Source organism: Typha latifolia, chromosome 8 (assembly GCF_019914945.1).
Source record: "Typha latifolia isolate L0001 chromosome 8, TyphaL0001v2, whole genome shotgun sequence".
NCBI lineage: Eukaryota > Viridiplantae > Streptophyta > Magnoliopsida > Poales > Typhaceae > Typha > Typha latifolia.
The window spans coordinates 9,008,304-9,034,191 of record NC_133093.1 but is presented as its reverse complement, the minus strand read 5'-3'; the positions used below and the strand labels follow the sequence as shown (position 1 = coordinate 9,034,191).

Sequence of the window (25,888 nt, the reverse complement as noted above, 5' to 3'; positions counted from 1 at the left end):
CCCATAGAAGGCCATAACAGCTTAACTTGAATTAGTCAATTACTATGACCCTTTCCTAACTTATTCATTGTAATGTTTTATATATTCCTGCCGCATCCAATTGACCTGAAAGTGATGAAATATTTCTAGTTTAGTAATTTGAAAACGTGCGGTGCTTTTAATGGAGTAGATAAGGAAACTTGCACTTGAGTTAGGCCCAAGTCCATTTCCCCATTGGGTTATCACATTTTTTCCTTGAGCAGGTATTAAGTAGGTTAATTAACTGCAAGCAGATGAATCCCCAGAGATTAGATTTTGAGTGGCTTACCCAACTTCCCAGTATAATAAGGGACACTTTGGTCTGATGTATTTGAATAAACTATGTCTGCAGACACCGAGTGTAATCTGAGGATGAGGTTGGTTTAAAAATACCATACCATAGTCTTCCCAGGTGCCAAAACAGATCCATATGTTCTTCCTATCCAGTCAAATCTAGTTGGATGTCACGGCTCCACTCAATCTTTGGTTGCAAAGAAATAGGAGTTACAGATGCAACATCTTTAATTACTAAGCTGCATTTATTCCAACTATCCTGCTGGTAGAAATAACAAAGCTAGCTTTTACTACAACTATCCTGCCATACAAGGTTCTAACAGAACAAAGGAGATGAACATAGAATAAGGAGACCTGAAAAGTACTATCCAAGGATAACTATTTTTATGGTTGAGGTAAAATGTTTCATCCCAAGTAGACCCCAATCTGCACCAAGAGACAGTAGTTGAATGCAAATACTTCAGTTATCTTTGAAACTAACTAACAAGGATGCAAATTAATGCAGCTAAAAATAAGTAACCTCAACATCTCTTAATATGTGCTGAAAGCTTTGTTTTGCTTACAGCACATGGATGATCTGCGGCATATTCGCAGATGAGGTTTATTCAACTCACCAGATCAAAACAGGCAGATGGCCTGGAACACTTGGCTCTACATTCCAGGTGGAAAAAAGAAAATCCTGCATCAACATTTAACTAAATCTGATATGGAGAGTGTTAATGGAAAATTTGTTTATTATTTAGAATATGATTCCATATAGACAATTATCTGCAAAAGCATTCACATGTTGCAATAACAATGGGAAGGCCAAGGAGCCTCAGAATGAAACCACTCCATAAACTTGCCCTAATACCTCATCAGTGGCAACTGCAAAGGCAAGGCTTCGACTGCAACAAGAAATTTACTAACTTAGCAGATCTTACCACCTTAAGGCAAAGAATCGTTATAGACGCACAAAGAATTTACTGGAAGAAAGCAAGATGTATACTGAGCTTCTCCAAAGAGCATCAGCTAGTTGTTCATCATGGTGTTCCTTTTCCTCACTTCCTCCTTTCAGCACTGATTGAAAGAAACTCAAAGCTTCGGAGAGTGGGGTCACCGCGAGTGCCTCTTCCTGATGCATTCCTAGAAAGTGACGAAGATCTGGTCTCAATGCCCCCAGACTGATGTAGCCTTTGAGCAGTAGATGGCCGACTGCTGCTGCTGCTCGAGACCAATCGACTTGAGCGATTATGCTCACTAGGATCTGCAGAAGAACCTGGCCTGCTAGATGACATTACAGCCTTTTTTGATATGCTCCCGTTCCTAGAGGGGGATGGTCGCGTTCTCTCAGGATCAATGACCTAAAAATAAATAAAGAAAAAGGAATTCTAGTAATATAACAGATGGTAAGCAGTTTTCAGCAAAATACTTGGAAATTCAATATTTAAGTTTTTGAAATAATACAATTAAGAAGATAACTTATACATCCTGTGAGGACTAAGTGTGATAGCAACCCCTAGTGTCATCTCTGACAATGTGGATGAGAACACAAACATCTTGTCCTCCAAGGCATCGGTGGAAGCATCGTGCATTGGCATACAAGCAAGTTAGACATCAAGTAGAGATTATTTTTACATTGGGGTTATTGTTGTCATAGTTGGTTTGTTCCTTTAAATTGTTATAGTGATTACAGTTATTCTGTGATCGTTACCCTTTATTTAACTTTCCAACAGAAAAACAAACTTTAAACTAATTCTTGGCCTAGATTATAAGAAAACCATGATTATATTTTTGCCCCAGAAACAGAATGAGATGGGAATAGTTTTAGATGTGCTTTTCCTGTTTGGCTACTATTATTTATCTTGACTACTCTATATGTTTGTGTTGTTGGTTTTGTTTTTATAATTCTTGGCCAAAAAATAATGACTTAATTCATTATAATTTACACAATATAAAATACCATCACAAATTGTCATCCCATATCGAAACATTTTCACTATTAACATTATCTAAGAGATCACCAAATATATTACAGTCATGTTACAATGTTCAACCTGAATCTAAACATATTAATATAAATAGGTGGGTGAGATATTTAAAAAATAAGTGATTGAGATATTTCAAAAATTTTATCCCAACTAAAACTTGAGATAAAGATAACCAGAATAAGGAAGTTTGTTTCGTTTTCCTATTCCAAAATCTTATCCTGGGTTTGGCATGATTTTTTCTGAATAAAAGGAGTTTATTCCAAATTAGTCCACATTCTCCTCAGCCAAACAGTCCCTTGAAGAGATTAGCAAAGGGATAATCCTGCTTGTCCATCTCTCTCATATGTTGCATTTTTCTTGACAACAGAGCAGTTCACAATAGAAAATAATATTGAATCAGATTGCCCATGAATGCAAATTATTAAATTCTACTAACTAAAGATTCTAAATTTTTAAGTTGAATTGGGCAATATTGCATCATTAGCTTACAATGGGCACAAATGGGTGAAACAAAATTAAAACGAAAGCATGATAACATTCTAGACAATAACTTAAGAAAGTTGCTGCTTATTAAAGGGAAATAAGTGGGTAACGGTCCCTGCAGTACTAAAACTGCAATAAAATCCACTTATCATCCAATATGGAGTGTAAGATGAGTAGATATGGCTACTTCACAATTGTAGGAAATTGTAACAGATTACTTACAACTTCTTTAGATGATACTAGTGAATCTTCAAATATTTTGTTCTTTGAATAATCTCCATGATGACCAGAACCTGAGGCATTTCTTCTAGCAAATGCTTCGACAGCACCAGAGAACCTATCACGGATCTCCTGTCCCACTGCCAAAACAAAACCCAACTTAAGGTCCATTATTTTGGGTTACTCTCAGCAGGAAAATCACCACAAATACATAACAAACCTGATGTCCTTTCTGCCCTTTCTACAGATGGTCCAACACCTCCACTTGTTTTTCCATTAAGCTGCTGATGGAGGATTAATTACTATCAGCACATGAGAGAACAGTAAGTCTTATAAAAAGAGGAGAAAAGCGAAGTATATTATTATACTCGAAGTCTTGTATTGGCACCAATCTGAGGATACTTCAGTACGGTCCAGTCAAATACATAATCAAATTGATACCCTGTAAAAATATCTCTTTCAGAGCCATATACTCATAAAGCAACTTACATAAAGGAAAAAAATCAAAGTGAATATCTATACTGAAAACCACAGCAAATGTTTGAAATAGATGCAAAACAAAGTCTTCAAACTTATCAGTTGCATACCTTCTCGAATAAATAAGTCACGGAAGAGTCTCTTCAAATAAGAGTAATCCGGCTTGTCCTCAAATCGCAAGGACCGACAGTAATGAAAATATGAAATAAATTCTGATGGATATGATTTGCATAGCACCTAAACAGAATATAATGGAATATACAGTAAACTCCCAATATAATATTTGAATCTAGTCATATGTATGTATAATACATGAAACCAATTATAAAGTACCTCAACAGGAGTAAGCATTTTCTTTTCACTAATTTTGTCATACTTCTGCTTTTTAGTGCCAGCTTTTAGACCCTGCCAAGGGAGGCTGAGCACAAAATCTAGGTAAATTAAGATGCATATATATATCAAAGTGGATAAGAAAAGAACATAAATCCGTAATATAATCATAAATCTAACCATCCTCTTAAGAAATACATAAGCACATAACCAAGAGATTCCAGATCATCTCTCCTGCTTTGTTCTGTAAATTAAGAAAAAAATCAGGAGTAAGGACACCAAGTATTAAGGATTGGAAAATCCTACGCAGATGTCAGGTATCAACATATTTTTCAGTTTCTCCCCATTTGTTGAGATAAAATCAATCAACCAATCCTTATCCATCCACCTAATTAACATTCATGTTTGGGGTTTGGAGGGATCAGAGATAAACTGAAAGAAGTTAAAGTAACCAGGTTTACCATAGCATAACTATAGAGGAGAAAAAGCTAGCATCATTAGAACATGACACTTACCTACTCCAAGGTGAGTATTAACACTGGCATACCGTGCTGTTCCTGTGAGATTTTTGTTCTCCCTGTACAACAGGAATCATCAAATTTTCTGGGAAGCCACCAAGAATACCAAAAATCCCAACTCAATTCCACTAATAAGAAAAGACATATAAATACATACAGACGTGTGTGTGAACAAACAAAAATTCATGCACATATAAATCAGCAAGGTTAAATATAAGTAATGCATAAAAAAGAGGAGGGGCCTGATAGAAGATTATTTGACAGCCAGGAGTTGAAAACCTATGGATGAAAAGCAAACGTCCAGGCACAAAGTCCAAAGCCAAGGTTATTTGAGAGAAAATATATGAAGCAAATATTTTAATAGCTTGGAAGTTGCAATGAATAAAGAGGTAGAGCATAGGGCCATCCATTAGCAGTCTCGAGAAACCTACATTAATATCTGCACTAATGAAACTAAATCAATGATGATGTATAGTGTTACAGACTCATCTGCAAACTTATTTATATTTCTTAAAGATATTTCTAATAACTGATGCATATAGGCACAAGATGGTGCCGCAGCTGATGATCCCTGCAATAGGGATATGGTTGAGTTATATTTTTACATATTTTTCATTCTTGGTGTTAGGATTGTATTTATTTATTTTATGGTTTTTAGAGTTGTATTTGCTTTATACAATTGTTTAGGATGCTTTTTGCTTATTGTCATTGTAAGTCCATATAAAGACGCACTCCAGTTAGGGGTAACGAAGAAATTTGAGATTTGTCTTCATTGTGAGTTATGGTGTGAAACCATTGTTTGAGGGCGGCAATGTGAAACCCCATTCCTACTTCTCTTGCTTTCTCCATCCACCACCTCCCTTAGCATCCTACTAATCCCTTTTTATTTCACATCATTTTTGGTATTTAGAGTAGAAGATCCTAGTATGTGGACGTTTTGCCTCCTAGGTTGTACGTTGCTCCACATCTTTTCTTCGCTCGACCAATCATATCATGAACTCCAGAATGTCACGAACTCTGCCGCACGACAAATTCAACAAGTTCTGAATTACACAAGGAGATCACCATCATCGACAAACAAGAAGAACTTATCATCACCACGGAACCTTAAAGTGAGATTTAAGGACCATCAAAATAAGTTGTTCATGCATTATCCTTTAATCAATCATAGGAAAAAAAAGAGAATGTCTGTTAAAAAAAATCATATTTACTCTTTACCATGAAATTCAAAAATTTGAAATTTCTAAATTCCCAACTAATCAGCCTCTTTTCTCCTTACCGTACCTAAAATTTTCAAATTTTGACTTTTTCGTCCCCAAAACCAACCCAATCACCCAAAACCATTAACACCCAGCCCAACTCGTTAAACTTAAGTCACCTTCATCAACCACATCTTCTCTACCAACCCGATTTCTAAACCTAGCCCAGTCTCCATTGATTCCAACCTTCATCGAACGCCCCCTCCTGTTGCCGCCTGGTTCCTAACCCCTAGTTGTCACGACCTTCCACCCTACATGGGCACCGCCTTGCCATTGGTGCCATCATCGATCCAACGCCCTCAAACCCCTCTGTTGTCGACGCTAACGCCTTCACCACCGGTGACCGCTCCCTTCGACAACATGATTACGACCAATGCCCATGATCGATGTCTCTCGGTCCAAAGCACTCGATGGCCCACGATTGTCATAGTCCCTATTCCCATCACTCTGTTGCCAATCCCAACTGACGCCGACTATGCCGACAAATCACGACGACGCCACCGACACAGCCTTTGTAGTCATTGCTGCCGCCACCAATGCTGCCTGTAGCAGCTCCCTGTCGCCACTATCATCTATCCAAATAGAGATTAAAGTCATCCTCAGCGTTCTCAATGAGGAGAAACCAAAAAAAAAAAAAAGCAAAGGGGAAATTTCAGCCCGCTCTATGAAGTCTTGAGCGCAAATCTAGTGGTTGGTCAGGTAAGTTTTTCAACTCCTGTTGTCCTGTTGCATCTCTAAATTCTTATCAACTCTAAATTGTCCATATAATTGTGTGAGAGAGACTACATAAAGTACTTCGTAGGCTCTTAATCTTGATATTAGAAGATCTGTGCCGAATAGGACATAGGTATTACATTGATTTTTGGAAAGAAAATTATAGGGTTTTACACTGACTAAAATGCAAACTTTTGCTTAAAAACTATTTTAATCATGGTATTAGTTCTACAAATCTACTGATTAGAACATATAAACTTTAGGAAAGCATTGTCAATTCATCCTGTGCTAAATCACCTCATCAACTTGTACTTAGCTAATTTCTTGTGAGCATTGACATCTTGAGAGTTCTTACTATCATTTATTTGTTTAAATTCCAACAACATATATAAACAGTCATTTCACATTACTGTATGCCAATATGTAGAGGTAAGGCTTATTGTATAGGTAAATATAGGGAGTCAAGTAGTAGCAATTAGATCTTGAACTCATGAAGAAGCTCGATGATATTATAGGTTAGCTAGGAACCCTAACCCAACATGTTAAAGCTACTCTAGACACTTTAATCGAATACCAATGTATGACTAATAAAGCGCAAAATAAGATAATAAGACCCTACGATCATGCCCCTCCTCATAATGATTATCACTTTGAATCAAAATGTGATCAGTCTCCCATTATTTTACAAAGTCAATACAATCAAAGGAATGATCGAGATCATGATGAACGAGACTTGCGAAGTATTAAGGATGATGCCCCTCTCAATATTTTTTCGACCGGCTTAAGAACATGGATCGTTACTTTAAATGGTATGCCATGTCCAAAAAAAAATAATAAGTTTGATGCCATGAAATTGATGGGGCATGCTAACTAATACTAGACCAATTTTGGAGAATCATCCATCAAGATTTGGACTGACATGAAGAATGAATTGAAACATAAATATCTTTCACCCTCTTATTATCCTAGATTGTTAGACAAATGGAACCATCTTACCAAGGAAGTAAGTTAGAAGTTACGTTGCGATTTTTTACGAATTGACGGTTCGGTGCAGCATAACTGAGACTAAAACTCCTATACAAATCCTGTCTAAATTTAGGGGTAGTCTACATGAAGATCTAAGAAGTGAGCTCTTTGCTCGTAGTATTGATACCTTGGAAAAAAAATACAACTTAGTCTAAGATCTAGAAATCAGACTCACAAGCTCTCTACATGTCAAAATCAAAACAGATCTTCAAACCAATCCCACAATAGATCTACTCCTAGATTAGTCCGCATGTAAAATGCTACAAATGTCAAAACTATGGGTATGTAGCTACAAATTGTGCAAACCCATATAAAATTTGCTTAATTGAATAACCCTTTGATGAGGAACCTGAACAAGAATTCAATGAACATGTTCTGATGTAGATGGAGAAGAAGAATTTTGATGAGGAAATGGAAAAAAAAACTATCTTAGGATGCCTGAGACACATGGAATCTATTAGATTGCATGTTGTTAGATGCGCTCTCTCTTAACCTAAGGTTAGCGATGAGTGGAGATGCAAATCCATCTTCACACTTTTACAAAAATAAAAACTGCAAAGTCATTATGGATAGTGAAAGCTGCATAAATGCGGTATCGTCTACCGTCATTTCCAAAGTGAATCTAAAATTATTCCCTATCCTAATCCCTGCATTGGAAATTAAAGTGCGATGTGTGGTCTTGAGAATTCACCACCTACAAGGATTTAATTTGGTGCAATATTTTGGCCGTGGATATGGGTCAAATTATCCTTAGAATGACATAGATATTTGATAATGATGTCCATATCTATGGTCATTCAAACATATATATATGTTTGAACATAAGGGTAAGAAGATTATGACTTTCCTCTCACAGCCTAGGAATGACGGTGTTGAGAAGAAGCCTAATACTACCAAGCTTGTAAGTGAATCAACCCGATTAGTGCTAAGAGTACTTTTTGTTGCTTGAGAAGTCCCCGACAAACCCAATAAATCAATCCCTCTTGAGATTACTCTTGTTATTCGGGAATTCTCTGATGTTTTCCCTAAGGATCTCTTAGACAAATTACCCCCGATATAGGGCATTCAAGATACTATTGGTTTAGTCCTGCACACATCCCTTCCCAACTTGCCATATTACAGAATCAACCCAATTAAGCATGTTGAGTTTATATGTTAAGTTGATGAGCTATTAAGGAAAGACTTTGTAAAAGAAAGTCTAAGCCTTGTGGGGTCCTCACATTACTAACGCCAAAGAAGGATGGATCATGGTATACATGGGTAGATAGTTGCGCTATTAACAAAATAAAGGTAAAAAACAAGATTGGATGATATGTTGGATATGATGGCAGGAGCTACAATATTTTCAAATTTAGATTTAGAAAATAGCTATCACCAATTACCGTGACGAGTGGATTGTCCTTAAAACAATGGATGGTTATACAAATGGTGACTATCTATTTAGATCTCAAGGGTAATGCATTCCTAATACCTCTTTTACAGGAATTTTAATTTGGAAATTGCATACTGAAATCCTAGCAGGATATTTTGGGTATGTCAAAACCATTGAAGCTACAAAACATCGATTTTACAAGCTAAATCTTAAGAGAGCTATTGTTGAACTTATTAGTCGATGTCATACCTGTCAACTTACTAAGCAACAAAAATCTATGGGATTGTATATGCTTTTGCCCATTCCTGTCATTGGCAGCACGTTAGTATAGATTTTCTACTTAGTATTCTGAAGACTATTTGAAAGCATAATTTCATCCTTGTGGTCGTAGATAGGTTTTCCAAGATGGCATATGTTATATAATATTCTCATACTTTTGGCGTCTCACAAGTTGTAAAAATCTACTTTGCTGAAATTGTTAAGCTGCATACGCTACCAAAAACCATTGTTCGATAGAGATTTACAATTTACCAATCACTTTTCCAAAACCCTATGATATAAGATGTGAACCAAGGAGAGCAAAAATTGGGCTGTCAATGCTCTATCACACAACCCGGCGATGGTTGAGCTTGCGGCTTTCTCCTCTCCCACCTTTCCCTTCTTGGAGGACCTGAGGCATGCAAGACAATTGACCAGGGTCATTTTGAGCTGTTGCAGGAGATCATAGCTGACCTAATGTGACATCTAGAGCTTGAGGCGTGCGATAGGGTGATTTTAGATCTTAGGCGCATCCGCGTGCCCGCAAACTTGGAGGCACACTGCCAGCTATTGGAACACTTCCATGACACTCCAACAGCTGGCCACGAAGGGGTGTTAAGGACCTACAAGCGGCTTGCTCAAAGCTGTATCTTGATGGGAATGAAGGCAGATGCAAAGCACTACATCAAGGTGTCAAATCTACCAACAAGCAAAGACGAAGTCTCTCAAGCCTATTTGACTACTCTATCCATTGTCAATTCGGAGCAATCTAGGAGGACATATCGATGGATTTCATAGAGATGCTACCCGAGGTCCAAAGGTACTCAATTGTTTTGGTAGTTGTCGATAAGATGAGCAAGTATGCTCACTTTTCGGCTCTAGCACATTCATTTTCAGCAAAGGCAGTTGTTGAAAATTTTATAAGAGATGTCGTGAAGCTCCATGGGATGCCGAGGATGATCGTCTCCGATGGGGACCGCATTTCATTAGTGACTTTTGAGCAAAGTTCTTTAGATTACGGAGGACACGGTTGACACTCTTCTGCAAACAGATGGACAAACTGAAATAGTCAATCAAGGCATTGAGCAGTATTTAAGATGTTTCGTGGCGGATCGACTGAGAAAGTGGTTGCGATATTTATCTTGGGCAGAGTGGTATTATAATACCGTCTACCATCACAACATTCAAATGACTCCCTTTGAGGCGGTATATGGACAGACGACCCAGTGCTACAGACATGATCGGTTGGCAGCCACAGAGAAGCCGGAGGCAGACTTGGAACTGATGGACTGGGATGAGATATTAAGACTTCGTTAGCACATTGTTGCAGCTTAAAGCTAGATGAAACAAGTCTACGACCGAAGACATCGCAAGCACAAGTTTGCTGTGGGTGATTTAGTCATTGTGCGGGCGTAGCTATATCATCATGTGGTGACCTTACGGCTTGTGCAAAACTAAAAATTGTCCTATCAGTTCTTCAGTCCATACAAAGTGTTGGAGCATACTGAACCTGTAGCCTATTGCTTTGAACTACCTGAAGGGACATGGGTATATCCAGTTTTCCATGTCTCAAGGCCAAGATCGAACCAGATCTTACCATAGGGGCTGACTTGCCAGAGCCTGCTAAAGATTATGAGGTGGAAGAGCCAATGTGAGTCCTAGCCAAGTGGCAGAGTCGACATGACGAGCGAATGAAGATTAAGGATCTAGTGGAGTGGCTAGGACAGTCCACTGACGAGGCGACGTGGGAGATGGATGATGACTTGATGGATCGTTTTCCCAACTTTATAACTTGAGGGCAAGATAAGGAAAGTATGGTGGGTTGTTACAGTTCGTGATTATAATACGGATTGAACCTGACCAACCCGCCTCAAACTGGATCATTTTATTTTTGATAAATAAGGATTTCTAGTTAAAGCATTTAAACGCCAAGAAGGATCGTTCGAACGCAAGATTCAAACGCCTACATAATGTTCGCACATACAGAGGCACTATTTGGCTGTACGAACAGCTTCGCAAGGCCGTTCAAGACCCGACGCTGGTATCATGATTTATTATTGTTTTTGAATGTACTGCTAGCCTTTAAATATGTAGAATAATATCCACTTTAGTATTATTGAACATTTGAGCTTTATTTTGCACATAGACTTGAGCCAATCTTCTCCCTCTTCTTCTCTTCCCATCGATATCAACTCCAAGATTCAACCCACGGCCAAGGTTTCAACTCTATCGCTTCTCCCTTCTCAGTCTAGCGATTGGTTATACTTGGAAGCCCCCTTCTCCCCCCTCGACTTGCTCAAAATACCATCTCATTCACCATAGTCATTTTCCACTTCCATAACCCGAACCCTAACTATATCACCAATTTCCATCATTCGCATCTATCCCGCCATTTCTGACCTTTGGCCAGTATTTCCACCATATCTCTTCATCTACAAATCTGATCGATGAGATTCTAGTTGCGTTGAATTCCTGACTTCTCGTGGAACAATATTTCTAAATCTCAGTTCATTTCAATAGTAAGATCGATCCCTATTGTCTTCAATAGTTCTATATTCAATTCTACCTAGAGTTGCAACTCGAATCGCAATCATCTTTTTCAAGAGCGATTGTAACACATAGATTGTCTTAGTCTGCATCTGCATTTGCATTATATATTCATGACTTACATAAAGAAGTCAACAAGAGGATTGCACAAAACAATGCTAATTATAAATTCAAGCTATTCTAAGGAGATTTAAAGAAATTAACATTAGAGATTATGTGATGGTTTGGATCCGTCCAGAATGGTTCTCTTCATGAACTGTCAAAAAGTTGCATGCACAAAGTGCAGGGCTTTTAAAATTGTGAAGAAAATTAACGATAATGCTTATGTTCTAGATCTTTGAAACCGACGATATTTGATACTCGTTGAAAAGAACGATCTGTATATAATAATAATTGGCTTGATCGATATAACTAGTATGAGAGCGACAAAGATACATCCTAGGAGAATGATGAAGTTAAGTTCTCTCCCACCCTAGGAGAATGGTGCGAATATCACCAACAAAACACATTGGCGTATGCATCAAGTATTGATAGCTGATGATCTCTTTAATAGGGATCTAGTTTTGAGTTATAATTTTATATACTTTTCATTCCTATAGTTAAGTTGTATTTTCTTATTTATGGTGTTTAGAGTTGTATTTACTTTTTACAGTTGATTAGGATGCTTTTTGTCTACTATCATTGTAAGGTCTATATAAAGACCCACTTTTTTTCTAGTTAGAGTTAATGAAAAAATTTGAGAATTGTCTTTATCGTGAGTTTTTGTGTGAAACCATAGTTTGAAAGTAGAGGTGTGAAACTCGTTCCTACTTCTCTTCTTCCGTCCACCACCTTCTCTAACATCCTAACAATCCTTTTTTTGTTTCACATCAATAACCCTACATCTTAACCAATGCTCTTCTAATGTAGTGGTATCTGACTTGTTAAAGGAGAGAGAGAGACTGACGGTGAACATCAACAATACTATGGATAATTTAGATTCATCCAATAAAAAAACTAGTTACAGTACAAAATATTTGGATCTTAGTTAGTAAGAGGAAATCAATAGATGCACTATGGTTAGTTCAATTCATCTCAGAAGAAGTGAAAAAATTAATGGCACAACTAAACCGTCACAAAAAAGAAGACGTAGCAGTGAGTTCTGGTCAATTGAGCTGACTGAGTGTAAAGGTTCATCACTCTGTCAGCCACTTATTTAAGCCAGCAACCCATGCATGTTCCACTAAGTTCAGATATATGGTTAACTTTATTAAAATAAAAAAGTGCAGCAGCAAAATGCGTCCAACTTATTCAACCATACCCTATCTGAGATATCAATTGTAAAGACAAAAAAGAAGAAACGAGAGTCCAAACACTTGATATGCAAATCAGTACTGCATCCAGAAACAAGAATTGGAAAACAGCACCTCAACTAGGCTCTTCTCCTGTTACAATAAGCAAAATACCGGCACATCTTCTGCTGTTATAAGTTTAGAGAAACAAAAAATGGCACATCTGAAAGCAGTAACAACTTGGCACAACCAGAAGTTGATCCAATTATAAAAATTAAAAATGGATAAAGGATCAATGTGTATGAAAGCAATGAGAGACGAATCTCTCTCTGATACCAAAACTAACTTAATGATTCACCTGTAGGGTATGTGCTTATGAGTCTGTAGGTCTCTATACTTCTTCGCCAAGCCGTAATCAATGATGTAAACCTGCCATAATAGTAAATGTAAAACTAATAAGCTGCACCTTCATAATTAATTTCTAGCAACTTTTATAGTTAATGAGGATATTATCACTTGACAGGTATGGTAAACATGTCAAAATTATTAAAATATTTCAACTATGAAATCAGGACCGATGCTGCAACAATAATAGTGGCTATTCTAGCACTTTCACATCCTCTTTGCTGCACAAAGTATGTGCTCTGAGTCAAATGTATATGTCCAAACTCATCACAATTGCTTTCAGCTAAATATCACATGCACGAGTGGTCAACAATAGTCGTGCTAATCAGCGTTGGTATGTGGAACATGCCACACTAGCACGGCTGCATGTACACCCGTGCTGCCCGACATGAGTAGAATATCTGGGGGGCAACACAATGTGTGCCACCCAAAACAGTTAAGGTCTAGTCTTGGCAGCCACTTTACCAAATAAAAAAAGTTAGAAGTGAGAAGAAGAAAGAGGAGAAATAGATGATATTAAGTCAGAATTAAAGATTTTCTTTTCAAATCCCAAAAAGATAACTTTTTCTTTCATTCTCTTAAGTATTTCCTTTGTTTTACACTTTAAAAATTAACTTAGGGTGTACAAATGATAGATCTAGCTTTGGTTTGCTAGATCTGTCATTTGTAACGGTCTTTCTACATACATAGATCTAACATTTTAGTGTTAATCTATAAAAGTACTCTTTAAAATGTAGGAATCAAAGGAAAATTTTGATTTCCCCAAAATTTTGCCCTAAATTTTAAAAAATCTATGATAAATATGTCAAATTTATTCAAATTTGGTCAAAATTAGCATATAAACAAGTTAAATTAATTCCATATGAGTCAATTTAAATCCAAGTCTATAAATTTTAGCTAAAATCTCAGCATAATTAGAAATTATTGCTTTTCCCCAAATTGCATGAATTGTTCCCACAATGTGGCCACCTTGTATCTATATCTATCCTAGTGTCGATCATTCCCATGCATATTCAATATATATATCACGTCATATGAGAATTACAAAATTCAAATATACCTAAAGAGTATGTAAGATGACACAACAAGCATTACTATTAATAGATGAGTTTGAAAAATTATAACAAATATAATGGAATATTTAGTGTTATTTTTATGCCAGTGAATGAAATCTTTGATCCTTCTTGTTCTAAATTCAATTAGATCTTAGGTTTCAATTATTGAGATATTATCAAATTAATGAATGTATTCAGTCATATTAATTATTGAATCATTTTTATACCTGACTATTACTATATCTTTAACAAAATAAGTCATTTATAATCTAACAATGAAAGACTCTAATTGTCACACCCAGAAAAAAGAGGTTAGATCGAGGACTCTATATCTTAGGTTTTAAGTATTTTAATTATTTATTATAGATTGGAAAGTTGGTGGTAACTTCGCGAACCCAATTTAGATCAGAGCCTTATTATCAGCAGGGAACTTAGTATATCCAAACAAGTGGCCTATCTTCTTTTATTATCATTTGATTGATATAATGTGGTAGACTTAGCATTGATAGTTACACATAATGTATTAGCATAAAGGTTGATATGACTGTCATTAGCATGATTTATGCGCATCTCTATTAGTATACTCATGTATGATAAAACATGTTACTTTATGATGATTATATTTTTTATTATACTTATTGTGTTATATAGTATCATATTACTAGCACATGTGCACTACTGTATAATTATTTTTTATTATACTTATTGTATTATATAGTATCATATTACTAGCACATGTGCACTACTGTATAATTATTTTTTATTATACTTATTGTGTTATATAGTATCATATTACTAGCATATGTGCACTACTGTGAAGGATGTAACTTTTACATCTCAATAGTACCCAACACCTCCTCGACCAAGGTAAGAGATGAAAAATATATATTATATTATTATATAGTATGGCCCACACGTGAAGTCCTAGCCTGTGGATCCTAGACAATCAAACATGCCAGCCATTCCTTGAGCTTAGGGAGATTATACCGTCGGTTGGCGAGAGTCAAACCCTTTAAAGTATTTAAGTTAGAGATCGAAAGGTAGGACAATTTAGACTTAACAATACCCGATGACGCCAGGTGATGACGTCTTTGAGTGGTGAGTCATGATTTTCGCGCATTCGGTGCAATGATGTTACTAAGGGCTCGAGTAGGTAGCATTGAGGCGCAATGCTGCCTTATGTTGACAGGCCTATGACTGAGGTTCATACTCTACGGTGGAGGACAATTAGTCAATTGTTTGCAAGGTAATGAGCAAAAGATCTATTACTATGGTCTACCCTCCTTTAGGGGCATTTATGTCAGATGAGTACGAATGATGGCCGTTGGGGGCCTCATAATAAAGATTCGGAGGATATGGAAGCCCTAGTGTCAGGCATGTTAAGTAGTCGTGAAAGGAGTGGAATAGAGGTAGAATACGTTGGGGATAGATTTGTTTGCATCAGAGTTATATTTTAATAATTTTATTTAGATACATGGTGACTTGTATTTTTTTCATGGTATCAGAGCATCTTGATCTCTAACCACTCTTGCATATATTGGATTTCTTTTCCTTCACCCTCACTGTTTACCTTCATAGCACAGACACGAACCCACTATGTCCTATTTCTCCATCTTCGCCAAACCCACTCGTTGGCTCAACCCCCGTTGATTGCGACAACTCCACCACCACCATTGTCGCCATGCTCGCGTTTGAAGACCTCGACAACTTGAGGTAGCTCCTTGCAGTCCTGCCACTGTGCCCAACTTGGACTCGTCAGATTTCCCTAATTCTCGCTTTCTCTGATCACTCTCGATCTCTTCTCACCGATACAGGTTGTGTGATAGATGCTCTAGCTCTATCGATTTTGTTGCTCCTCGACATCATCATCTTTGTGGTTGCAAAGCCGACATGTCGGCTTCATCTCAATAGGTGTTGGATTTTTCTTTGTCACTAATAGCAATTAGCAGTTTCGGCCTCTCTTGATCTTTGTATGGTGGCGTGGGAAGTTCCATAGCTATAAGCAATTCTAAGGGGTCATCCAGCTTCGTTGAATGGCTTGGAAGATATGTTGGAAATGAGGCTAAAGAATGCCAAGACAAAGGTTGATGAGGACAACGTAATTGCAGCAACCTAATTCAGCCTATCTAGAAGACCCGGAGATGGTGGAGCTCATGAGCAAGATGGAGAAGGAACCAACAAGTTTTCTTAGATTGGAGTTGAAAGACGAGCTAGTCCTAGATCGGAGTTGGGTGTGCATACCGGCCAAGCCCAAGTTGCAGGTCTCCTTGATCTGTCACTTCCATGACACCTATGGCAGGCCATGAAGGAACATTCAGAACCTACAAGAGGCTGACCCAAAATTACATTTGGATTGGGATCAAAAAGGAAGTGCAAACTTATGTCCGAGCTTGTGAAGTGTGTCAACGCGCCAAGACAAACTTGACCAAATCGACAGGGCTGTTGCAACAATTACCCATTCCGGATCAGATCTAGGAGGATGTGGCGATGGACTTTATTGAAGGACTACCTCAAATCAAAGGACACTCTATTATCATGGTTGTGGTCGATCAATTGTCAAAGAATACACACTTTTCAGCCCTATCACACCCGTTCACCGCCAAGAAAGTTGCTGAAAATTTTGTGAAGGATGTGACCCGATTGCATGGAATGCCGAAATCAATTGTTTCAGATCGTGACCCGGTCTTCATGAGTCATTTTTAGCAAGAATACTTCAAGCAACAAGGAATTGAATTCAAGATGAGCTCGACGTATCATCCTCAAACCTGCGGGCAATCCGAGATAGTTAATCGCTGCATTGAGCAATAGTTGAGATGCTTTGCCGGGGAGCAACCCAAAAAGTGGCTAACTTAGTTACCATTGGGTTTATGTTTGGCTCAAACCATACCGGCAAGTTTTCGGTGTGTTCGTCCTAAACCAAAAGCTAGTGCATCATTTCTTTGGCCCATTTCAAATCCAAGAGAAGGTGGGAGCAGTGGCTTATAGGCTGAACTTGCCTAAGACCAACGATGGTTGTGCCACAGGCACGGACCGTGCCGACCACCGGCTGGCATGGCACAGCACGGCACGTGCCGCGGCACTTGCCGGTAGTGTCGTAATAGAATGAGAGAAAGAGGTAACGGATACTCACCTTTGCCATTGTAGTCGTCGTCGCCATCGCTCGCCGATCGATGAGCGACGGGCGGCGATCGGCGACGAGGTCGATGGTGAGGGGTGCCGTGCGGCACCCTCATGCCACGTGCCGGTACGCCGCCAACACGGCCATCCTTGCCTGAGACATCATGAATTCACCCTGTCTTCCACATGTCTAGTGAGAGTCCAAATTGGACCGACAAAGTCGATAGCTCCTGAATTATCGGAGTCCAAGGCCGAGGAGATTGAGCTCACACCAGAGGTCTTGGTAAGAAGAAGGGTCAGAGTGATAGACAATTGGACACAAAGGTGATGGTGAGTTGGGCAGCTCAAACCCTAACCTCGTGCCACCTCAACGCCGATTACCCCTAGCCTCCTTTGACTGTCGGACCCTCCCTCTTTGGGATACCGACAATCTTCTCCTCCCTCTTCCTTCACCTTGCTACACCTTGTGCAAACCATACTCAAAACCCACATCTAATCCATCTCCACCTTTATCACCACCACTCGTCATCAACACCTCCACCGTAACTTTGCATATTATGATGAATCGTTAGGCTACACGGGCTCCCAAAAACTATTGTGTCAAATAAGGATATGAAATTCACTAGCTATTTTTGAAAAACCCTATGGCATAAAATGAGGAACTAAGCTTCAATATTCAACCACTAAGGACTCTTGTTGATGAAAATTTAAGAGATTGGGATAAAAAACTATTAGCTGCTGAGTTTGCATATAATAATTCTATTAGTAGGTCAATAAGTCTAAGTTCAATTAAGGTAGTATATGGTTATAAACCATAAACTGAGACAGCCTATACATCTCATTCCTTTGACCCATTATTATAGGTTGTCTAAGTCTGTATCCACATTCACATCATATATCCATGACTTGCATAAAGAAATCAGTAATAGAATTGCTCAAAATAGTGCCAATTATAAAATTCGAGCTGATCTATAGAGGAGATTCAAGAAATTTAATGTTGGAGACTATGTGATGGTTCGGATATGTCCGGAGCGGTTTTCTTGAAACTGTCAAAAAGTTGCATGCACGACAATGTTTTGAAAGGCGGCCGTGGGCGGCGGGCGGTCACCGAAGGCGGGTAACAAGGCAGTTTAGCATTTTTAATATAAAAAAATTAAAAAATAAAAATAAACATATATAATATACATTACATATTTATATGTAATTACTCACAAACAAACTAATAGACTAATTACTAAGTGATTAACATTTAATAGATTAAAACATTTCAGTGGATTAAGTGATTAATAGATAATTACTTATTTACAACTTTATAAGCATTTATTCTTCAACAGATAATTAATTTAGTCGACTTTTGACTTGTCATTTTGTCTAATTGCCTAGCATAACTGCTTAACTGAAAAAAATAGATTTAAAAAAAAGGACATTCGATCTATTCGATTGAGAGAGAGATTGTGAAGGGGGGTGTGAGAGAGAGAGAGAGGACTATGTGAGAGAGAGAGAGTGTGTGTGAGAGAGGGAGAGAGTGAAAAAGAGAGGGTAAGAGGATCGTACCTCTTCCACTTCTCACCGTCCACTTCTCGCTCCCTGCCAACTCATCCGCTTCTTGCTGTTGCTGCACGATGCTGCTAGCCGCCGCTTTAGCTACCTTGGAGCTCGCTGTTGGCGGTCGTGGACGGGAGAGCCGAAGAGGATCAGAGGTTTAGACCCTTTAGAGTTTCTAATTTCTCTGTCGAGACTCGGGAGAGGAGAGCAACGAGAGAGAGAGAGAGAGAGAGAAGAGAGTTTTTATATTAAGGTTAATGAGTTAGTTATCTTAGTGGATAATAACCCGACCCTATACCCATTTGTAACCCGATAAGGTAGGTTGGCGGGCTGAACCGCCATTTTGCCTTATCGGGTGAACGGCCCGCCTAGCGCCTTTTGGCGCTCAGGCGGCTCGCCAAAGGCGACAGCCCGCCTTATGCGAGTGCCATACCGAATGGCGGGGCGACCAATGAACCGCCCCGCCATGGCGACCGCCTTTTCCGATTTTCAAAACACTGATGCACGAAGTGCCAGACCTTTTAAAACCAAGAAAATCAATGATAATGCTTATGTTTCAGATATACTAAATGATTTCAACATCAATTTTACTTTTAATATTGAGGATCTAGTAGCTTATAAAAGTTCTGATTTTACTACAGATAACCCACTAGCTAGTGAGCCTACTAATGAGCATATTTATAAGAAACCATCTCTACCTCCACTTCCCATCATTCCACCTAACACAGTAGACAAAATTGATAAAATTTTAGATAATGAGATTATTTCAACTAGAGAAGGTGGAACCCAACGATATCTGGTATGTTAGAAATGACGATCTACATCTGATGACACATGACTTGATCACCATAATCTAGAGAGGCATCACTCTGATATCTTAAAGCAGTATGAGATCAGCAGAGCAGCACATTCAATAGAGTCGAATTCTTTCCCACCAGAGGAGAATTATACGGACATCACTGATAGGACACGATGGCGTGTGTACCAACGCAAAAGGCACCGACAGTTAATAATTCCCCTTATTAGGGTGTCTTTTGACTCATTGTATTTCCTCTTGAGGTTAATGAAGATTATTTGACCTTGCTCCTTTGAAAAAATTGGTGTGAAACCATTTTAAGAGTGGAGGTATAAAATCCCATTCCTTTTCTCCCTTTATTTCCTCCTTCATTTCATTCTCTCCATCACATTTTGCATCAGCCCAACTCTAGTTTTTGGACTTGTTTGGCCCAATTAAACAAATTAAAATATATTTGTTATTATTTCAGAAATCATGATTAAATTAAAATATATTATTATGATTAAAGGTTGTGATTTGTTGTAACTACGTGGACTAGAGATTTCAATCTTTTAACTTATACTAAGGTGACTAGATTCGCTCATATTGTTATTCATTTTGTAGTTAATAATTTTTGCATACTTACGCATTTTTCTGTGCAAATTAAATATTATATTTCTATGTGCAAAATTTAATATTACATTTATGTGTGCTAAATATTTAACTTAATGCATTGCTATACTTCGCGCGAAAGCAATTTTATTTAACATGAATATTAGAAGAAAAATATAGTGTAATTTAGAGAATGGTCCTGAGATAGATTGCTTGCGACTTTCCATAGTGACTCAAGTTTATCTAAAAATTCAAGGAAAATCTATTTTAGATCATTAGTGTAGTTAGGGAATAGTCCCAGATTAGACGAAATATTTCCGGTGATGACTCCTGATGACTTCTAACCGGATCGCAATGGTTAGTGAAAGAGACAGAGTAAGGTTATTACATAGTGATACCTCCTGATGACTCTAAACGAATCAGCTACAAAGAAAAGACTCTAATGCCATCTCGAAATGCCTTACAGTTGATGTGAATCTACAGGGCATTAACCCAATTGAGACTTATGGTATTATTATTAGAGAAAATTCAATATATTGATACCAAGCATGTTATGAAATATGACTTACAATATTATTACTTGTGGCGCTATTATTGTTGTTGTTATAAGCATGTGTAATGAAATTGTCATTTTATATCATTGGACTTAAATTAATTTAAAATTATGTTTATGAGTTTTGAATTTATTTGGCATTTGAACGGATTTTACTCACCGAACTATGGTTGTTGGTTCACAGGATCCCTCTTATAATATTTCAGGTAATGGTCAGTGTAGTGACCGAGCGAGATACACCGGGACCTTACCTCCATTTAAGATTTACCCATTTATCTTTTAGTTGTATAAGTCATTGTATTTTAAACCGTCTATTATTTCAGTTTAATTGGAGACACATTAGTGGTGATATTTAGTCATTTTTGTTATTGTTGAATTATATTATTGGAGTTATATATCCATATCAAATCTTTTCATTGTGGACTTAGAAAAATTATTTGTTGAGACTTTGTATATCTCAAGCGTATGTATTGAGGTACATGGCCACTCATGATTTCGATTTTGAGTCGTAACATAAGTTGTGGAGAAAAAAAGATTAACCCGCCTAGATTGTAAAGGACAAACGGAGGCATGATATCCACCATAAAGAAGAGGAGAATAGGGAAAAGAATGGGAAAGGGATAAACATTGAATCCTCCACAAAATATTATTTCTCAAACTTTTATATTTTTCCTCCTTTTTGGTATTCTCATCACCTCTATATACAAAGATAAGGAATGTTACAAACTCCCTTTGAAGAGGATCAAACCAATGCGCAACTAGTCCTAGACAAAAGTGATAAGGAAACTTTCAAAGATAGTCTGGCTGATCTACCTGTTGGATAGTCATGAGATTTTAGACGTGTTCCACTAGAAGTAAGAAATCTAACACATCTAAGATCTCGACGTTTGGCCAGTTAGATAGAGAGATGTGGTCAAGACAGTGGTTGAAGGTTAGGAAGCACGGGATGGATAGGGTGATGGAAAGTTGTGATCAGCTATGGCTGTGGTTAAGCTTTGGGTGGCTATGGCAAGTTAAAGGCAGTGAGTGCAATAGATAAAGGGGGCGGTCAGACGAGGAGGAAAGCCGAAGATGATGGTGGCCATAGCGAAAGGAAAACACGAAAGAAAGAAGAAAAGTTAAGGTTAGGGAGTCCAAATCCAATCAATTAATTCATGAATAATCCCTAAGAGTGCATGCCACAAGTATTTAAAGGCGGTTACCATGACTCGGTCTGACTATCTCGATCGGATGGACTCAATTACGAAACAGTAAACCAATTAACAATTAGCTAGGCTCGGATGCAATTAACAAAACCTCAGAGTCTAAAATGAAATACAAGCTTATTAAATAAAAATAAAATGAATTAAGGTCCTAATTCAATCAAAACCGACCATAGGGTAGGTCGACCTCTCCTCTTGGGTTCAATCTTGGCTAAACCCTATTAAGGAGATTAAATTAAATCACAATTGATCTTATTTAGATCCTTAAAAGTAGGATTCTTTAAATTAATAATTAATCAAATTCTAATAAAATTTACCTCAAAACAAACTACAATCAAATTTCTTAGGTTTTTAGGAATTTTATTATATTCTCAAATCAAATCTAGTGTTTAGATAAAAATACATTTGAAAAAAAAAATGAAAATCTAATTTCCATCATTTTCTACATGGCATCCTTTCTCAAACTATAGCATCTTCCACTTGCATTATTTGCTATTCCTTTAAAAGTCATATTTTCATGTTGTATCACTGATATGTTTCAGTCATCTTCCACTCATAGATCACATGCTTCCTATTGAGTTGTAATGATCAGACTTTCAAAATGCAGTGCTTTGTACTGTTGAAGTGTGAATATGCTATATTTTCAACAAGCTATTGTAGCTCAAAGAACTGTTCATATCGCCTATCATCTGTTGAGTGCCTAAGTTCTATTCATAATAGAAAATTAAGGGATTAGCTCTGATATCTATAATCTGAACAAGACAAAGCCACAATGCATAAATAATGCATGATAAGAATTAAAATATGAGAAAAAAAATAGCTAATCTTCTCACATAAACATGATAAGCCATTTTTGAAAATTTAATGCAAGTTAAATCAGCAAATGTTAATGCTACATAAAAGAAGCACTTTCTAAAAAGATGGTTGTAAGTCAAATACAAACAAAAGATGCTAAGAAGCATGGTTCTAGAAATCTGTAGTTAGCCAACTTCACTTATGATCCTACACAGTAATCTGCTATTCCAAATTGACGGAAAAACATACTCAAATGTGAATCAATAAATAATGCATGATAAGAATTAAAATATGAGAAAAAAAATAGCTAATCTTCTCACATAAACATGATAAGCCATTTTTGAAAATTTAATGCAAGTTAAATCAGCAAATGTTAATGCTACATAAAAGAAGCACTTTCTAAAAAGATGGTTGTAAGTCAAATACAAACAAAAGATGCTAAGAAGCATGGTTCTAGAAATCTGTAGTTAGCCAACTTCACTTATGATCCTACACAGTAATCTGCTATTCCAAATTGACGGAAAAACATACTCAAATGTGAATCAATAAATAATGCATGATAAGAATTAAAATATGAGAAAAAAAATAGCTAATCTTCTCACATAAACATGATAAGCCATTTTTGAAAATTTAATGCAAGTTAAATCAGCAAATGTTAATGCTACATAAAAGAAGCACTTTCTAAAAAGATGGTTGTAAGTCAAATACAAACAAAAGATGCTAAGAAGCATGGTTCTAGAAATATGTAGTTAGCCAACTTCACTTATGATCCTACACAGTAATCTGCTATTCCAAATTGACGGAAAAACATACTCAAATGTGAATCAAATTGTGCTTCTCTTAGGAAAACAACCTTCACCTTATACACATTAAACTGATAGGAAAAAGGTATAAAACAGTTGCAAACCTGATTTGCTTTACGACCTAAACCCATGAGGAAGTTGTCTGGCTTGATATCACGGTGAAGAAATCCCCTTGAGTGCATGTACTCTACTCGGTTAATCTATGAAATCAATCAAGAAAGAGGATTATCAAATCCATTTAGTAGACATTATTCAGCACAGCACAGATAGAGATAAATAAAAGTACAATTTGAATGTGGTCTCATACTCACTAAGTATGGGAGATTGGGGATAATAAGTATTATGTACTTACTAACTGGTCCGCAAGCATAAGTACTGTTTTCAGTGATAACTTCCGATTGCAGTAGTTAAACAAGTCCTCCAAACTTGGACCAAGAAGATCAATTACCATGCAATTATACTCACCCTCCACGCCAAACCACTTCAGATGTGGAATTCCAGCTTCATTTAGCAAGAATAGAACAAAATGAATCACCAAACTGACTTGTGAACAAAATAATCAAGTATACAAATTATTATCTTACTTCCTCCCTGTAGTAGCATATACAACTTTGACTCGTAGTGAAGCTGAGGATGTTTCGTTTTCACAGGTTCCTGGATAATAGTGAGGGAAGCATTTAAATATTTGATGCTAACAATTCACACATAAAATCAGACTAAGTAAAGATTAGAGATGACTATTGGCACGTCCAATATGAGCAAGGTGCGAACAATAAAATTCTTCCAATGTCAACTACAACCACCAATATTAAGGATTTTCATCCAAGTTTTGGAATACTTGTGTTCCTAGTTAACACAGATGATGTGTTCCCAAGCAAGTACAGGTACCAAAATCTTTGCAACATAAGGTTAATACTGTGAAAGAAAAATAGCCACTCTATCATCTAGAATATCCAATCTAGCACAATGAACAAAGGGACTTGCCCATCCACCTGCCCAGTGAACCAAAAAACAAGCACAAAAAAAAAAAAAGAATCTAACAATCATATGGCATCAGTTTATCAGCACGTACCAACTTGACACCCACTTCCTCTCCACTTTGTATATTAACTCCTGAACCACAAAACATCAACAATTCTTTAGACAACCAACAAATAGTCACTAAACAAGATTCACAACTTGACATACCCAGATAAAGTTCTCCAAAAGATCCACTGCCAATCTTCCTCCCAAGCTTAAATTTCCCTCCAATGACGTGTTCCATGATAATCCAACAAAATTTAGAAGATCTGGCAAAGGCAAACTAAAATTTCTGGACGGATACCAATATAGCAGCCAAGTTAGACAGTGAACCACCAAGACTACCGAAAAATCAAACCAGAAACTCCTCTCTTCAACAATCCATAACCGATCCACCTCATAACCCGAACCTTCAATCAGATCAACTCCTGCTATCCAGCAAAGAACCACAAATCCAGACCCCAACCGTCTCAGAACCTACCAACATTAGCACCGAATGAAATCCCCAACCCCGCATCCCAAGAATCGAAACCCACAATTCACACACACCAAATTCCCTCAAGAACCTACGAATCAATCCACATTTCCCCGGAATCGAACCGCATTGCTCTGACCTGAACCGATCCGAATCTTGCACTCAAGAATCCCCATTCCGCAGTGCAATTTCAACCCTTGGAACTCCGAGTCCCGGATCGGAGCCATCCGATGTGCTCAGAACCGAAGAGAAGAAGGGAAGATCTTGAGGTCGAGCATAGCTATCGAAGTAGGCAGATTATTTCATTGGTGGAGGAGGGAGAAGAAACGGGAAGATTTGGAGAATACTTTTTCCCCCCCCTCTTTTCTCAGAGATTGTTTCGGGCGACCGGGTTTGTCTTGTCGGAGAAAAACGAGAAGAGACGCGGACGAAACGGAGGCGGAAAAGAAGGAATTCTCGATAGAAAGAAAAAGAGGATATGGCAAAGGGCAAAATAATAAATAAAGGTAAAGAAGAGGGCTGATGTGACATTTTTCATAGATAATTTTGAGTTTTTGACTAAACTAGCCCCGTTCTAAAATTATTTTACCGAAATGAATCACTCTTCCAACTTATTATCAAATAAAATCTAATTCACTATAGTCATAATCAAAATGTTGAACTAATGATTATTTTTTCCACAAAAATATTGTCTAGCCCTAAAATATTTAATCTAACTTAGTCTTTCAATAATTGACGCAAAAATGTATGATGATAAAAACACTAATAAGTTAAG

The 25,888-nt window shown here is 37.4% G+C and overlaps 1 protein-coding gene across 4 annotated transcripts; it reads right to left on the bottom strand.

Moving 5' to 3' along the window:
* Positions 1 to 1,028: 1,028 nt before the first annotated feature.
* On the bottom strand, positions 1,029 to 25,553 carry LOC140793651 (casein kinase 1-like). Of its 4 annotated transcripts, none has more exons than XR_012109995.1 (15): positions 24,807 to 25,553; positions 24,691 to 24,731; positions 24,203 to 24,272; positions 23,971 to 24,119; positions 23,723 to 23,818; positions 13,115 to 13,185; positions 4,307 to 4,368; positions 3,972 to 4,035; positions 3,795 to 3,879; positions 3,572 to 3,698; positions 3,353 to 3,426; positions 3,205 to 3,268; positions 2,988 to 3,124; positions 1,301 to 1,655; positions 1,029 to 1,199 (listed from the first exon to the last, which is right to left on the bottom strand). XR_012109995.1 is itself a non-coding variant. In XM_073145271.1 (14 exons), the coding sequence occupies exons 1-14, from the start codon at positions 24,880 to 24,882 to the stop codon at positions 1,353 to 1,355; spliced, it is 1,419 nt and encodes a 472-aa protein (XP_073001372.1). In that variant the 5' UTR covers positions 24,883 to 25,553; the 3' UTR covers positions 1,029 to 1,352. The 4 variants fall into 4 exon arrangements, 2 of the variants coding, with proteins under 2 accessions (XP_073001372.1, XP_073001373.1); XR_012109996.1 differs by having other exon boundaries at positions 3,205 to 3,265; XM_073145271.1 differs by having other exon boundaries at positions 1,029 to 1,655.
* Between the last annotated feature and the right edge of the window lie 335 nt (positions 25,554 to 25,888).

Coding starts and splice junctions, on each gene's coding strand:
- LOC140793651 (XM_073145271.1), bottom strand. CDS start 24,882: ATGGAACACGTCATTGGAGGGAAATTTAAGCTTGGGAGGAAGATTGGC. Junction 13,186..23,722: donor TAGGTCGTAAAGCAAATCAG/GTTTGCAACTGT, acceptor CTATTATGGCAG/GTTTACATCATTGATTACGG. Junction 3,427..3,571: donor TGACTTATTTATTCGAGAAG/GTATGCAACTGA, acceptor ATATTTTTACAG/GGTATCAATTTGATTATGTA.